General features: G+C 37.1%; 1 protein-coding gene across 1 annotated transcript; it reads left to right on the plus strand.

Annotated features, from left to right (window-relative positions):
* Positions 1–9,140: 9,140 nt before the first annotated feature.
* On the plus strand, positions 9,141–16,448 carry LOC120003488 (probable signal peptidase complex subunit 2). Its single transcript, XM_038852493.1, has 5 exons — positions 9,141–9,301; positions 9,399–9,550; positions 9,800–9,881; positions 15,914–16,056; positions 16,171–16,448. The coding sequence occupies exons 1-5, from the start codon at positions 9,221–9,223 to the stop codon at positions 16,265–16,267; spliced, it is 555 nt and encodes a 184-aa protein (XP_038708421.1). The 5' UTR covers positions 9,141–9,220; the 3' UTR covers positions 16,268–16,448.
* Positions 16,449–18,021: the final 1,573 nt, after the last annotated feature.

Consider the following 18,021-nt stretch of genomic DNA (forward strand, 5'->3'; position numbering starts at 1 on the left):
ATTCAAAGATTCCTCTCGTCGTCAAGGAGGGTGAGGGAGGAGAACAACTTCTGGGGAAGCAAAGATCTATAATTGAGGAGGAAGAAGATAAAGTGAGGGAGGGAAAGAGAGAGATGGAGAGAGAAGATGAAAAAAAGATTTTTTAATTATAAAATATTTGCCCAAAAATTTTAAAAAAAAGTTACTTTTGTAGGCATAGGATCAATATGATGGTAGCATTGTTCACCGATTGGGTCCAGTGTTTTTCAACACTAGACCTCCCCCAGATCCTAAGGAGAGACATCTAAATTGCTTGTACATTGATTTCAGACAAAACTTATTCGAGTCAGCCACCATATAGAAAAGTTTATGTAACAGGTATATCTCCTAAACCGTAGTTGCAAGAATATACCTTCAAACAAAATTGCCATATCTTGTTTTTAGTCAGGAATAGAACATTAATAAGATGCAGAAATACAATAAATATGACACAATGCTACAATTATCAACAAATTGGTAATGAGTAATTTCGTATGGACAGTTTTGAAACTGTAAGTTTGTATCTATCAATAACCCAAAATTGGATCATTAATGAAGAATTATCCCTTGATTCACAAAACATTCTAGGAAATTCCCAAATCTCTTTTGGAAGGCATCCCCAGGTTCACACAACTCTAGCAATTTGGCAAATCCTGACCAGCAAACATCAGGAATGATACATCCTTCTTACATTCATCAGATTCACTGTTAAATAAAGACGTGTTAGGTCTGACCTAATATTTGGCTTCTTATTTGTAGTTGACAGATAAGCAAGACAAATACCATTGAAGCTTCTTAAGTCTACCTAGATACAAAGGCTAAAGGTACTAAAAGGTCATGATCATCTGTTTTTTCTTGGAAGCTAGTAAACCATATGATTAATATCACCAAAGATCAAAGGGTCATACAGGCTTTGAAGTATAACACTAATAGCTTCTCAGACACACTTATGCAAAACATTACCATTACTTTCTTTATTGAAAGATTAAGAAAGTAAAGTCTAGCCTTCCTTATCAAATTTTTTGTAAACTATTTCCTAAACCGTGTGACACCGATTTGCATTCAAAAATAACTTTCCAAAATATAACTCATGAAATAGTACCAAATCATGAGCTAAAAACAAAATCTTAAGCTACCAATATGTTTAAGCAACAGTGTTCGCTTAAGCATAGAGAGGGTTGCCAGAAGCATTAACCCTCTTTTCTTTTTTCAAAGAAAGGATAGTCGGCAAGTCTGATAGGATGGCCACGTCAATTTGTAAGCTCAGAACTTTCACCCTATAAAATAATAATAGAATTTTAGTTACTAGAATTATTGATTTCACTTCACTGGCGTTCATTTACTTAAAATTTGTTTCAATATTTTCCTTTCAACATATCTTGGTTGCTAGGTAAGGCAATTGTAAGACTAATGTAATCAAACCACATGACTTACGTTTTTTTTACCCATTTACTCAATTATTAGATGAGTTCTTATATGTTTGACAAGAGATTGTTTGTAGCACCTTTTCTTTTTTCTTTTTCTTTTTTCTGTTTAGCATGGTTGGGACCTTAAGGCGGAGAATCTTTTATTGGGGCATGATCCATTTTGTGTGATTTTGATGGCACTTCTACCAACTGCATCAATCCTAACATGAAAGATTTGTTTTAGGATTTAACATTGGTTGAACTTCCCACTTTGATGATATTTTTCTAACCAATTATGTCTAACTTTGTAGAAATCATCACCTCAAACCTTATTGTTAAGTATTCCTACACGACGTGCATAGTGCGGGCAATCACATATTGTCTACAGTAAAAGGAAGAATTAAAAATACTTGCGTCCCATATATTATAAACTTCTAGAAGAAGAAAATCAAATACACTACCTTTGTTATAGAAACTCCAATTATGATATTGACTGATGCAACTAATCTAATACCTACATGCAATGTAAAGTATAAAACCTATTCCGTTTCTCCATCAACTCAGAGTTTCAAGTTGTTCTACCTAGGATAAAAATCCAGGTTTTATAAAAACAGTTAATATCTAGCAGTAGACACTAAGAGTGTGTTTGGATTGAAGGATTTGGAGGGGAGGGAAGAGAAGAGAAAGAGAGTTTCCTTCCAATTCCCTTGTTTGGATAGTTTATAAAAAATTGAGGGAAGGGATTTGAGGGGATTTGGGAGGAAGATTTCATTAAATTTTTATCAAAATTCTTTCCTCCCAAAATGGAGTCATTTGGAGGGAAGAGATTACTAATTAAGTTACTTAGAAGTTTAAAACCTATTTTATCCTTGAACATAATACTTAAACATAAAAAAATAAGGATAAACTAGTAAATTAAACTACTTTTCTTTCCTTTCTTTTTTTATCTATCCAAACATGAGAGAGGGAAATGTATTTTCCATTCCATTCTCTTCCCTTCTCTTCCTTCCCTTTCCCTTCTCTTCCCTTCCCCCCAAATCCCTCAATCCAAACACACTCTAAGAGTTTCATGCTTCATTATGCTCAACGAAAAGCAGCAAAATCAAAAACATATCTAATTCATGCGTGCCAAGCAAAAGGAGATGAAGACTTGTAGCCTCTCTCTTTCTTATTTGATTCTCCATTCACTCGTAGTTCCTTGTACAAACAAAATTTTCAGCCGCATCCTCTAGACTACCATTGATTGGAACAAGACTCTCAACATAGTTTAGAACTTTCAAATGTCTATCGAGGTCGAGAAGAGTTATGATATCTTGAGTATGTAGGTATACAAGATCAGCTGCTCCTCTGTCATCTAAAAAATCCCCTGTTTGACCCAAGATTCCTTTACGCCAGGCTTCATCTTCACCTATAAATCGAAAAAGTTCTCTTGCCCCATCATTCTCTTAAGGATTACAGCAAGTAATCCATTGAAGACTGTAAGGTCCCAAACATAACTCAAAAGAACTCCAAAATCCAATGGTGGCACTTCTTCAAACATTTCAACTGCCAAGTCAAAGGACAGGATGGATGAAGCACCATCTTTTTCGTATGCCCACCAATATAAAACTCCATCAATGTGTTGGTTAAAAATTAGTATGTCAATACTAACATTACCAAAAGTTATCTTTCTTCAACATTCATTTTAATTTGCAGAGAATACAATTGTACGGCAACTTTATTGGCGTTACTCATGCTTTCCGTCAAAATATTGATCCTCGTTACCTTGTAATCACCAGTTCTTTTATCAAAATCAAACCACATAGAAGAAAAGTTTGATTTTATACCAGGTGTAGATGGAAGCACAACGAAGTATAGAAGGAGGCGCTTGACTTCTTTGGTAGCTGGGGATTGCACAGTGTAATATTCTGCATATTATCATCCAAACACAACAATCCATTACATACCAAGACAAGCCGGATATACTGCAAGTTATGCAATTTAATGAATTCGGCGAGGCAGATTTGGCAAAAAACATGAAGGAGAAAGAATTATCCTTAAGGAGAGAATCACACTTCAGACGGACATTGACATTGTTGTTGCTAAGATTGATTTGTCTGAGATGGTGGTGGATGATGAAGTCTGGGTTTCTGAAAAGATCACACCGAGCTTTGCAAACACACCTAAATCGCATAAGCGAAATCACAGGAACCTATGAAAGAATTTCAATCAACACCTTATTGTTGAAAAGACCATCGACTTTGCAAGTTTTATAGTGGTTTCGTTGGGTTAATTGTGTAAAAAACCACTCTTGTTTGGGAAGATTTTCTATCGAGAGTTTGGGCTGCCAAAATTGGAGGATAGCATGGAATCGTTGTTCAAATTGAAGCAGGTGGGAACTTTGAAGGATTTTGTGACTGAATTTAGGCAGTTGGCAACTAGAACCATTGGGATGAGTCCGTCTCAACTGAAAAGCTGTTTTCTGGGTGGTCTTACGGCTGAGCTCAGGTATGATATTAAACTTCTCAAGCCTGATACTGTTCATGATGCAATTGCCTTGGCTTTCCAGATTGATGCTAAACTGAGTCATCTATGTGCAAATTTATCTAAAAATTTTATTGAAAATAGACCTGTTGTTGTGCCTATTAATCCTGTTGCTAAGAATTATAATGCTTTGCCTACTACCAATACACTTCTTGAAATTCCTATTGCCAATAACTCTGCATTTAAGAAGAATTTAACCACTAATAGGAAAATAACCCTAGAAAAGTTCCAGGATAAGTGGTCTAAGAGATTATTCTTTTATTGTGATGAAAAGTACACTAGAGGGCACCAATATGCTTAAAAGCAACTATTGTTGTTAGAAATATATTTAGAGGAGGAATATGAGGATTCAATTGAGGTTAATAATGAAGTAGAGATAGTTTCTGAATGTCAACAAAATGGAGTTGAGTTCTAGTGCATATTATGGTACAGCTTCTGTTCCATCCATAAAAATGTCAACAAAATGGAGTTGAGTTCTAGTGCATATTATGGTACAACTTCTGTTCCATCCATTAAAACAATGAAGATTCAAAGTTTGGTTAAGAACCAACCTATGATTGTGTTAGTAGACTCAGACAATACACAACTTCATAGATGCAAAATTTATTAAGCATCTGAGAAGTTATTGGAAGAATACATCTTAGTTTGAAGTAATGATTGCTGATGGGGGAAAAGTGAAGAGTATCGGTTGTTGCAAGTTTGTTCCATTGACTATGGGGCAATATAACTGTTTAACTATTTTTTTGTTCTTCCTTTGGGGGGTTGTGATATGGTATTGGGTGTTCAGTGGTTGTCTACTATTAGTCCAATTTTATGGGATTTCAATGAACTTACAATGGAGTTTAGAGTGGATAGTTTGGCTTGTTAGTTTAAATGTGTGAACAATAAGCCATTTGTTTAGGGAATTTCATTGTTGCCTAGTTCAACGACTCCTAACATTAGGCCATATCATTATGGACCTATGCAAAAAACTAAAATAGAAAAGGCAGTCAAGGAATTGTTACATGCAAGATTCATTGGGGATAGCCATAGTCCTTTTTCTTCCCTTGTTTTACTAGTGAAGAAGAGGGAGGGAACTTAGCGCATGTGTATGGATTATAGGGAATTAAACCAATTGACAATTAAAGATAAATACCCTATACCTTTGATTGATGATTTATTGAATGAGTTGCATGGATCTAGGTATTTTTCAAAGCTGGATTTGAGGTTTGGATTTCATCAAATTAGGATGAATGATGAGAATACTGAAAAAATCGCCTTTAGGACTCATGAAGGGCATTATGAGTTCTTAGTCATGCCTTTTAGACTTACTAATGCCCTTGCTACTTTCCAATATTGGATGAATGAAAGTTTCAAATCATTACCAAGGAAGTCAGTGTTAGTCTTCTTTGATGATATACTTGTTTACAATAAATCTTAGGAGGTGCATATACTGGATTTGAGAAGGACCTTTTTTTTGATATGTTACAGAGTAATGGTCTCCTAGTGAAGAGAAAAATGTGCATTTGGACAAAATCAGGTAGAATATTTAGGCCATATAGTCTCTGGAAATGGAGTAGCTGTTGACCCAGCAAAGATTAAAGCTGTCTGGGATTGGCCGATACCAAAAAATGTCAAAGAATTTAGGGGTTTCTTAGGGTTAACAGGGTATTACAAGAAATTTGTACCTAGTTATAGGAGAATATGTCAACCATTGTATCAGTTAACAATGAAGAATGTGTTTACATGGTCTAGTGCAGCCACCGTGACTTTTGAGAAACTCAAGGAAGTTATAACTTCATCTCAAGTGTTAGCCTTGCCAGATTTTATCATTCCATTTGAAGTAGAATGTGATTCCTCTAGTAATGGGATTGGTGTTGCATTACAACAAAAAGGAAGGTCAGTTGCCTTTTCTAGTCAATCTTTTGGTCCTAGGAACCGAGCATTGTCTATTTATGAGAAAGAACTCAATGTTGTTGTCTTAGCAATGAAGAAATGGCAACATTATCTGCAAGGTATGCATATTGTAATAAAAATAGATCACTGCAGTTTAAAATACTTCTTGAGTCAGAAAGCCATTACTGCTTTTCAATAGAAATGGGCGTCAAAGCTCCTTGGATTTGATTATGAGATACAGTATAAGAAGGGTGTGTATAACATAGTAGCTGATGCGTTGTCTAGAGTTCCTAGATCCAGCGAAAGTCAATTATCAACTGAGGGTTCTTCTATAGATAGTGCCTTATAGGTTATATCATACCCTTACTTTGGATGGCTGGATTATCTTAGAAGAGATTTAGAACATGATGCCTGGATTCATATCAGATTGAAAGAATTGAAAGAGGTTGATGGCGATGATAACCTGACTAAATACTCTTTTGATAATGAATTTCTTAAGTATAAGAACATGATGGCACTGAGTCTTGATTCACCTTGAAAGTTGAAGTTGTTTCATGAATTTCATGCCACACCAACTATTGTCCACCCTAGTGTATTGAAGACTTATCATAGGTTGAAAAGAGGATTCTATTGGGTAGCTGAGTGTGTTGTTTTTCAACAAAGTAAGTATGAAACAATATCACCACCTAGTTTACTACAGCCAACACCAATTCCTACTAGAGCTTGGATAGATATCAGTATGGATTTCATCATTTCTTTGCCCAATTGTAGAGAAAAATTAGTGATCATGGTGGTAGTTGACAGACTTACTAAATATAGTCATTTCTTAGCTCTGGCTCACCCATATACAGCTAGTATAGCGGTTCAATTATTCATTGAGAATATATTCAAGCTTCATGGAATGCCAGCTTCAATAGTAAATGACAGAGATCCTGTTTTTATTAGTGAATTCTGGAAAGAATTCTTCAAATTGCAAGGTTTCAAATTGTGTATGTCATCTGGATACCATCCTCAAAGTGATGGCCAGACTAAAGTAGTGAATAGGTGTTTAGAAACCGACCTCAAATGCTTTACTAGCATACAACCAAAGAAATGGTTGAACTGGTTGGCTTGGGCTGAGTGGTCCTATAACACTACCTATCATACAGCAGCACAAACAACTCCATTTGAGTTGGTTTATGGGTATTCTCCTCCACATGTGAGTTCTTATGAGATAGGTTCTACTAAATTAGATGTGCTGGACAAAGCATTGATGGAAAAAGATGAGATGTTGACCATGTTAAAGCACAACCTATAGCTAGCTCAAGAAAGGTTGAAGCAACAAGCTGATAGGAATATAACATAAAGAGATTTCAATGTTGGTGATCTGGTCTATATTAAATTGATTCCCTATCAGTACCCATCACTCACTGCTCATTCATTTCACAAACTTCTTCCTAAGTACTATGGCCTTATGAAGTATTGGAGAAGATTGGCAAGACTATAGATTGAAGCTTCCAACAAGCACAAGGATACATCCAGTGTTCCATGTGAGTAACTTGAAGAAACACTTGGGTCCATCTGTTGTTCCATTTGATATTCTTCTTGCAGTAACTGACCAGGGTTTGATTCAGCAAGTTCCAAAAGTTGTATTGCAAAGGAGAGTTTGTAAAAAAGGCAATGTAGCAGGTATACAGTTACTAATTCAATGGCAAGATCATAGTGAAGTTGAGGCAACATGGGAGGATTATGAAGAGTTCATTCAAAAATTTCCTCATTCAAACTTTGAATGTTCCTTGCTGCTACTTGATTTTTAATATTGATGCATACTGCTATCAGCTCAACTTGATCTCATGTTGTTATCAACTACCTTGTTGCCGTCTTCTTGAATTGAAGATCTTATTATGTTATACCTCATGTTCAATAAGTTTTCTGAAGTATTGTAGAATTATCATTGTTCTTGGGCAAATGTAATTTTCTTATTGTAAAGGAGTTTTGAGAATTAATAAGCAAATTACATTTTGTTCACAAGTTCTTACATTTCTTCTTCCATATCTCTATGCAGTAGGTTAAGGACGACGAAGTTTATCATTCAAAAACTAAACCCTAAAACTGAGGTCTACAAAGTTGCTCCATTGGAAGTTTGGAACCTAGAGAGTAGAGTGTCCAAAAAGCCCTTGGGCTTACGATAAAAACTACCACAAAAAGTTGTCTTTTTCAATTGGAGAGGCTGGGATACGACTAAGAAAGGACCAAGCCCAAAATTTTTGCCTGTTTCAATTAAGTATCTATAAAAGTTATGTAAAATCAAATTAATGAATGAAGTCACCCAATTCAAAACATGACCAAGGAGCAGCAGCTTATCACCTAGTACGAAATCCCATACACATGTTGATAGTGTTTGGCAGTGTGTTTCATCTGTGTTGATGCACCTTACAACACCATAGTTTTTTGTGACACGCCAAACAACTTTTGCGTTCCAACTCACCTCACAATACCACAGCTTTTTACCTCACAACACCTCACCACACCTCACAGCACTCCCAAACGCTTACAATATATGTTGAATTGTCATACGTAATCAAATTAGGTCAATTATTTTATTTTAGATTAATGTACAATGTAAACATTAAATGATTTTATATTAATATTATTAGTCATCTAATATAACCGTAATTTAGATACGTCAAACGCATCTCACAGCACCGCACCACAGTTTTAAAAGTGATGCGCCAAACAGCTTTTTGCGTTTCAACTCACCTCACAGCACCACAGCTTTTTACCTCACAGCACCTCACCACACCTCACAGCACTCCCAAATAGGCCCATAATAGACATATTTATTTGCTTTGTTGTGGCAACAACGTGAGCGCTCAAGTCAACAATTATTTATTTGGAGATGTCTTTGAGGAGAGAAGACCCAATACAACAGCTGAACACAAATCAATAACGAAGCATGAAAGACCCAACGCAAACAATCGAATTGAACAAGGAAAAGCAAAGCGGTTGAATTCCTTCCTCATATAACATAACAGACGTGTAAAAACTAAAAGGAATGAAACGGTTCAACGATCAGGAACCTGGATTGGAATATGAACAGACAGGCATTACTTTAGCCCTAAATTCAATTTTAATTAAATTAGATTTAAAACTAATTACATGTGGCAACTACTTGTTGCCTTTAGAATCTGACGTGGCAGCTCAGCATTATATAAATGGGTCGGGTCGGGTCGGGTCGGGTCGGGTCGGGTCGGGTCGGGTCGAATGGTATTTGAGTAATTTTGTGTTTTGTTAGTGCCTGTGTGCGGTTGCTATACGGGTGCGTTTTGGGAGACTACAGATAGTAGCAAGATCAGATTTCACTGCTCTCTGTTCGGACTGTGGACACCCAAATTAACGTAGCTAACTGTAAGAAAGATATGGCCGCCAAAAACCCTAAGAAGGCCAATCTGCTCGATCACCACTCCATCAAGCACATCCTCGATGAGTCCGTATCCGAGGTAAACCCTAATTGTCTGCTCGCTCGAATTTAGATCTGTTGATATCTTGTTTCTTTTTTATTGATTATTTTTTCTCTTTTAATTTTGAACTTTGAAGGTTGTCACGACCCGCGGATTTGTGGAAGATGTGAGGATGAGTAACATAAGGCTGGTGCTGGGGCTGGTTATCATTATTATCGCTCTTTTTGCCCAGTTTTACAATAAGAAGTTCCCTGAGAACAAGGACTTTCTTATTGGTTGCATCGCATTATATCCTTTTTGATTATTTTGCCTTTTGTTAAGAAAAATTCTCTCTTGATATGATTACATTGTACTTGATTGCTGGGGTTTATATGTTACCTACATATGAATATATGATAGAGTGGGCACGATCAAGATATTTTGGTGGATAGCTGAAGCCTTAATATTTGTTGGTACTGAATGATCCACAGATGATACAATAGTTATGTACTTTTGTCTTGTTACATTTCTAGTATGTTTGGTCCTTGACTTTCGTACATATGTAGTGTTCAATGGGTTATTGCAGTTGATAATATACACAAAGGAAAAGAATGCGATCTTGTTTACTTATCCTCCTGAGGTAAGTCAGTCTATATCTTCAAGCTGCATAAATTGCTTTAGTAGTTATGTTTGCCTGATAACATGTCTACGTGTCATGCATATATATATATATTATGGTGTCACTGTTGTGCCATGTGTGGATTGTATAGCACAGATAATCTTTTGATTGGCAATAATTTTTACTTGCTTTGCGCCTTTGCGGTTAAGAATGATCTCATGTCACTGCATGTTCAGTTGTGCTACTGGGGATTGAAGAGTAGTGCATAAAATTTTTCTGCTACATTTTCTGGTTTTTATGGAACGCTTGAGCTTATCCAAAAAAATTATGGAATGCTTGTATTGAATATTAATTGTTCAGTCAGAAGAAAGACAGCTTACGATTTTGTCTTTTGGAGTTGAGAGTATCTTTACTCCCTCACACCTGTTCTGATAAGCTTAACTGATGCGTAGCTGATATTAAGTCATATGGTTAATGAGACTAAATAAAGGAAAGCGTGCTATTTTTTCTAAGCTCTAATGGTGCGTAACTACTTGTATGGTTAATGAGAATACTTGACAATGCTTTGGTAGCCTGTTCTTGTTCAATCATCCTCTGATTTTGAAGTGGTGTGGAGGTTTTGTTTAACTATTAATATTTCTTGAAAGTGTGAAAATTTGTGATGTCTTCTTCAGGTGGGACGTTGGGTCAGTTATAGATGTGTCAGGGACTCAGGGTTGAGTTACACTGCAAATAATCTGTTTGAGAGTGGTGCAAAATGCAAATAATCCTTGGGAACCCAACCCCTTAAGGACATGGCACAATCTATGTGTCCTCTATTTTAAATGGTTCTCTCTTGTCTAGCCCCTTGCTAGCCGAGCCAAAGCGTTAGTCAGCTGTACCTGAACCGTTGGCTCGTTATATTGAAGAAGTTGAGAGTGGTTTGAGCACAATATTTCTGAGTCTTTGAATCTTGTTCCACTTTTTTTTTTTTTTTTTTTTTGAATGGAAAACTTTTATTAAAAGAAGCAACACAGGGGAGCAACCCCCAAATCACAAAGAAGAACAGTTTAAAAGATCAAACACACTTCCAGGGAGATAATAAGTCCAAAACTTAAGACAATCGAACCAAGTATCAATGAAACAGTCTAAGGAGGATTCCTTGTTGTCATTGTTGCAAAAATCCCTCTAGTCGGCGACTTGTCGGCCGACTAGTCGCTAGTCGAGACTTCCCGCTTTGACTAGAGGGTAATCGGGAAACTTAAATCGGTGACTGGTTCTTCTGGCCCAGTTCTCCACTCCTGTCGACTGGTTCTGTAGCTGTTCTTGGCTGTAGATCACTCCAGAACACTTGCGCAGCCTGATCGACTGGTTCAGTGATTAACGAACACTTGCACCTCCTCTCATCTTCTTCGCGAACACTTGCTAGCCTCTCATCTTCTTCGTGAACACTTGCTGCAACACTTATCGACACCGGGTGCCCTGAAAAGTGCTGGATATGGATCTCGGTAGATTAGGCTACGTCGAAGGAGAGGCTGTTGAGTTATGTTGGCCTTGCATCGCTGGTGGAGAGAGGAGGGATGCTTTGATGTCAACAGGGGGTGGAGACGTGTAGTTTGAGGAGAGATTAGAAGCTTTTTTTAATTATAAATGAGTGGTGGAGCTTTGGGATCAAAAGCAACTTTGTAGCCCACGGACTCTCTTCTTTTAGTCCACTACTACAGTAATACTCATCATTCCTTTAGTCCATTTGTTTTTTATTTTTATACATATTATTTTTTCACATCGGACACTTCTAGAGTTGTGGTTAGGCTTTTCTTGGAATGGGTTGACATAATAGTTTGACTTGGGCTTGAAAACAATAAACCTAATTTGGCCTTGACATAAAAAGGACAATGGTTACATTACATTATAACATATATATATATATATTGTGTTTTTACATATATATATATATATATGATATGTATTACATATATATTATTTTTTAATTAAAAAAACTCAAAACGATTAATCCGATTAATCTCCGACTAGTCCCCGATTAATCCAATTAATCCCTAATCCCCGCAAACCGCCTAGCGGCCGACTAGCGATTTTTGCAACCATGCTTGTTGTTGAATATTCTGTTGTTTCTTTCCTTCCAGATCTGCCACATCACTGACAAAGGAATAAGCTGGATGAATTTCCTTTGTTGCTTGTCTTTGCCAAACGAACCCCAAGATAGCAACTCTTTGCCTACCGTATAGTTTGTGACCCAAGATATGCCCATCATCTTCCAAGCCATCTCCCAGACCTTTTTGGACCAAAGGCAGTGCAAGAATAGATGATTAATAGACTCCGGAGCAACTTTACACAAATAGCATCTATTCACCAGAGAAAAGCCTCTCCTTTCTAGGTTGTCCAGAGTTAATATTCTCTCCCAAACTACCTCCCAGCAGAAGAACGCAACTTTAGGGGGAGCCATAGTCTTCCATATCCAAAGCCACGGATAATTAGTGTTTCCCAAGTATAGCTTGCCCCTTAGCAGCTCTTTATAAAAGGAGCTCACTGAGAACAAGTTGTTATTTTCTAGCTTCCAGCAGATTTTGTTCTCTTTGGTGGGATTAATTTTTGAGCCATAAACCAGGCACCAAAATTCTGCAAACATATCCACTTCCCAATCTTGAGCTTCCCGAATAAAAGTGATGTTCCAAGTGATGCCTCCCTCATGAACCTGAATCACCTGATGAATGGATGCCTCCTTTTGAGAAGCTATACTATATAAGTTTGGGAAAGAAACCCTAATTGGTGTATCTCCCGTCCAGACATCATTCCAGAAGCTTATTGAATTGCCTCTACCAGCTTGGTATTTAGTTAAGTCGAACCAGGCATCCCAACCCTTTCTGATGAATCTCCATAGACTGCACCCATAAGTATCTCTATTCTGCTTGGTACACCACCCATTCTTCTCTGTGCCATATTTGCATGCAATGATTTTCCTCCATAAATGATCTTTACTGGTGGCAAATCTCCATAACCATTTCCCAAGTAAGGCTTTGTTAAAAGTGGACAGGCATTTAATTCCTAGGCCTCCAGCTTCTCTAGGCAGCTTGACACAATTCCAGTTAACCAGATGCACCTTCTTGTTCTCGGGTGCAGTGTTTGCAGCTTACCTACAAGTTATCTTGGGCTCCCCTTAGGCGCTAAGCACAAAGACCATAATACTTGGAGTCCACTGGTTGCTAGTTTTGACAAGAAGCTGTCAGGGTGGAAAAGAAATAGTTTATCAAAGACAGAGAGGCTAATGCTAATTAAAAGTACCCTCTCAAACCTCCCTGTTTATATGATGTCTATCCTTCCCTTGCCGCGCCCCATTGCTAGCAGAATCGAGTCGATCATGTGTAGGTTTTACCCTTACTCTTTACTTTTACTCAAATTAAGTTTAATATTTTGGTATTGTGGTCTACTAATAATACATTATGACAAATCAGCTTCATCGTGGCATATTGGAAAGTTGTTTCATTACAAAGATAGAGGGCAGAGGTTTAGTATCTCCTCAATGTGGTGTAAGGTTGCATCAGCGTCATCAAAATCGAGCGCCCCATGTGCTTTAAGCGAGAAGCAAGGCGAAGCGCACTTCTTGCGCCTCGCTTCGTCTTGCGTTGCTGATGTGCCAGAAGCTCGATGAGGCATGTGCTTCTTTTGAAGCGCACGCCCCATGCACTTCTGTGTCGATGATGGTTTGGCTTGGGCCCAATTGCTCTAAAATTGAGAAACCCAGAACAAGTGGAGCCCTAGATCCCTCTTCTTCTTCCTTCCTCTTTCTGTCTCTTTTCCTCTGCCGTCGATTGCTCCTCCTCTGTCCCCGCGCCTCTCTCTGTCTTCGCGGCTCTTTCCGTTGCCTCGTGTATCTCTGTCAAAATTCCATGTGCCATATGTTTTTGAGTTCAGTAATTTTTCATGTTGTTGCCTTTTATTATATCTTTTTTTCACTTCTTTTGAGTTCATTCTACGATTTTAGTCAGAGTTAAATCATATCACCAATTGTTCAATGTTGATAACTTATGATATGTTGTAACTAATTAATTAATTAGTTGCACCTCAGCCTCTCTTTGTTTTTTCACATGTATGATATATTGTCTTTATGTAACCTGACATGTATTGGATAATATGATTGACCATAATTTTCCCATGATATTTTTCAAAGTTAATACTATTAAGTTGGTTCATTGTTGGCCACATAGGCACATATACATATTGTTCTGGTCTAGATAACAAATGTTCATGCATCAGTACATGGAATTGATTGATCAACCCTTTAAAGATGTTGACAACTTTCTCCTCCATGATCCCACTTGAATCTTTGAGTTCTTGATATACAAACGAACATACATATAGTGCCCAACTGCCACACTATAATGAAAATAATTTATATTTGTTAATGATTTATGATCTTGTACTCTTTGTGTTGTCTACAAGAGTGGCTGCAAACCCTAAAAAAGTGTCAAAATTCCAAGCCATTGATTGCTGTAAATAAATGAAAGCCTTCTATATCTTCACATGTAGGCATGTGCTTCCAAGTGAGTATAGAGTGTATTACTATTTGGAGCCTTGGACTTATGTTGAAGGGGGCCAAATCCAGAATATATCATGTTATCATTCAAGTCAACTTATCAGTCCTTTGTGGTAGATAGAGATGTTATCACACATATATATGAACATTTGAACAGGTGCTAGTCTTATGAATATTGAATTTATTAAATCATTTATGAATTTTGCACTTTACATCTCTGAAGCGAGTGCTTTGCGCTTTGAAGCGAAGTGATGCCTTTACACTTTGGGCACTTAAAAACTCTGGGTTGCATACATCTTGCCCTTCCCTGATTTCAATAAAATTTTGGCATGCAAAAACTATTTGCCTTGGGATTTATGAAAAGGCTCTGCATAAAATTAGGTTTCATCCTTGTGCCTTTTAACTTCTAAGTACTCTAATGTTAAAAGATATTGTTTTTCCTTTGGCTTCCATTGTGGTAGCCTGCATGGGAGTTGTTTAGCCCCTTTCCACTGCTTGAGGGAGATTTTGAAGCTTCTAGTAGCATGAAAATCTGTATGTGGTAACCGCCTTTACCACTAGATCACAATGGAGGTGTTTAATGAGGCATCCTTATCTTTCTCTTCTTTTTTCGATCTCCATCATGGTGCAACAGCATTTGTTTGGTTAATTTAGGGGCAAATTCGCCAAGAGCACAACTCTATCACTTTCATTTGTGTTTTAATTTTTTTTCTTAAAGAATTACTAGCCTATTATATTGTTTGGCCTAGAAAAAATGGCGATGAAGAGATAATTAAGCATGAGTCTACTATCTTGCATCTCTCATTAAAGTTGTCTTATGAGTTAGGCTATGATTATCCACCAAATTGTTGGTAAATGTTATACTTGGTGTTAGATTGCTTATGTTCGGTATAGAAAGTTAGCTTGAGCTTTTAAAAAGATCGAGCATTTCCCAAGTATCATACTATCATCCTCTTCTTTCATAGTTGTTTTAGGATTCTTTCCTTTTGGTATAATATTAACATTGTTCCTTTTTGTTCCATTGAAATTCAAAAAATACTGTTGCTCTCTGTACACGTGTTCATCTTCTGTTTCAGTTAGTTAATAGGATTTCCGTTCTGGAATGAAATTGGAATTCAGTTATTGAATTAGTTGGCAATGGGAATCATGTTTCTTGTTTTCTGCAATCAGTTGGAGATACATGCGTGCTCTTCTTCATAGATATGGTTGCTTTGTTGTGGAGTGTTTGGAATACTAAGATGGCTTGCTTTTCCTTTCCGCTTTTGTCAATTTACAGTATCCAATTATGTGACTGACAGTGAAAGCAGATTGTACCTAGAATAAAACAGACAGTGAACAGTGAACTTATCAATTTTGTTTTCTTATGTGAATTGCTTTAGCCTTTATGTGTTGCATCGATGTTAGCAAGCAATTTGATTATGCATGTAGAACCCGCCTTGCCACTCAGAAACTAGAAGCAAAGCTAAGTTGTTTGAATGGTTTTCTTCTCTACTCACCATCTTAGCTGCCAACTTTTCTACAGGGGTCCTTCACGAGTACTGGCTTGGTGGTCTCCTCAAAATTGCCAAGATTTTCTGATTTGTACACACTTACAATAGCCAGTTCAGATCCCAAATCAATTTCAGCGGGGAAACAAGTAGAGTTCACCAAAAGCGTTACTCAGTGGTCTCTCTTTCTCTCTTCCTCCCTCCACACACACACACACACACACACACACACACACACATATATATGCTGTAACACTGACGCCACATTTCTAATTTCTCCCAAATATTGCAGGTTTACTAAGGATGGAATTTTGGCGGAGGGCCTTTTCTGGAAAGATGTTGATGCACTAATAGATGAATATGCAGGAGAACCCAAAAAGAAGAAGTGATTTTGAACGTCCTTTTTTTTTGGGTCATTAGTTGGTCAGAATAGCTGCAGCGGTTCTGCAACTTGAATACTGATGTTCATTAAAATTATACTTCTTGAATCTAAACTGCAAGTGATTGAACATTGAACTTATGCTTTTCTTGGAAGAAAGTGAAAATCTTACGTTGACTAAATTTTTTTTATGAATGATATTGATTTTAATATTGTTATTTCCAGTTCGTGCCGGATTCAAACAATCAACTTGTTTGAAATTCTAGAGAGTGTCTAGCATTAAGCCAATAGCTTCTTATTAATCCTTATGTTACTTAGCGAACATTGTTTTTTCGAAAGTCGATATTGTTTGAGCTAATGCAATTTAAGTCGGACTACTCCTTTTATTTTTAGAATGGTTGGAAAATATTTTATTTGTTTGAGGATTGTTTTTCTCATTCATGCACATGCTTTATGGCCTTAATGGTCACTACCTCTTATTATAATGATGCCTTGGAAAATTCAGTTACTTACTCAGTTTCAAGTTCTCCATTTTATCTTCGTGTTTGTGCATCACCATATTATCAATAGTCCACCCTATAATGGTATCAAAATACAAACACTTAGAACACATCTACCATTTATACCATTTTCCTCTCTTTGTCAAGAGATCAAGAATGGTTGCGCACGTGTCATTTTTCTATTAGTTTTGTGGGTCCAAATTGATAACTTAATAGGTACTTGATATATGGAGTATGTACAAGGTTTCAAGATAGACACAAGTGTTGTTTTGCACCAACTGTGGTGCTCTAGCACTACACTTTTAGATAAAGTGTAATTTGAAGTGTTGAATATAGCACCCATTGTGGATGCTCTAAATATTTAGTGGACACTTGATATTTCAAGAGCCACTTGAGAGTGAATTTTGGACCCACACAACCTCACAAAGCTTGACACATTGCAACATCTCCTCACTTTCTCTCTCTCCTCCTCTTTACACTTCGCAAATGGTAGATGATAGTTTTTGTTTGGAGTGCTTGAAAATGTGTACTATTGTAACACACACTCGATATTAGTTTTTCGCACTACTATCATAACATCAAGTGCTTCGGTTTTTGCTACCATTGGAAATCAACGAGAGGCTATGCACGAAAGGTTCACCAAATCACCCAGTAGGAGCAGAGATCGAGAAGTAAGGAAAAGATCACCTTCTTGGGAAAGGATTCGGATGACATTCGAACTCTCTGTTGGTTGTAATGTGCTAGGCTCTGTTTTAAAGGGTTTTTTTAGTAATTTCCTGTTATGATGCTATGTTGTTGTAGTCTTTGTGTTTGTTAGGGTTTAACTTGCTTCCTGATGTATCTCGTAAGAACAATGTTTTCTCTGAATGAATGAAACGGCTCTACTGGCTACTATATACTACTCACTCTATTATTGATTGTGGATTAAAGTTATTATGGTATCGGAGCGTGGTTTGGTCTGTTAAAGGGTGTACTGTATTTTGTTGTTGAAAGTTTCTCGGGCAAGATATGACGGAGTTCACAGTGTCGAAGTCATATCCTATTCCAGTACTCATAGGCTAAGATTACAATGTATGGGCTGTGAATGTGAAAACTTATCTTGAGTCAATTGACATGTGGGATGTCATTGACAAAAATGGGATGAGTGAAGGTGATTTCACTTCAACCTCAGAAGAAGATGAAAACGCTGCAGGCGCATCAGAGAAGAAGAAGAATAATGGGTTAAAGACCAAGACTGAGTCCAAAACCAGAGGGAGGTTAAAGA

The sequence above is a fragment of the Tripterygium wilfordii genome, chromosome 8 (assembly GCF_013401445.1).
Source record: "Tripterygium wilfordii isolate XIE 37 chromosome 8, ASM1340144v1, whole genome shotgun sequence".
NCBI classification, from domain to species: domain Eukaryota; kingdom Viridiplantae; phylum Streptophyta; class Magnoliopsida; order Celastrales; family Celastraceae; genus Tripterygium; species Tripterygium wilfordii.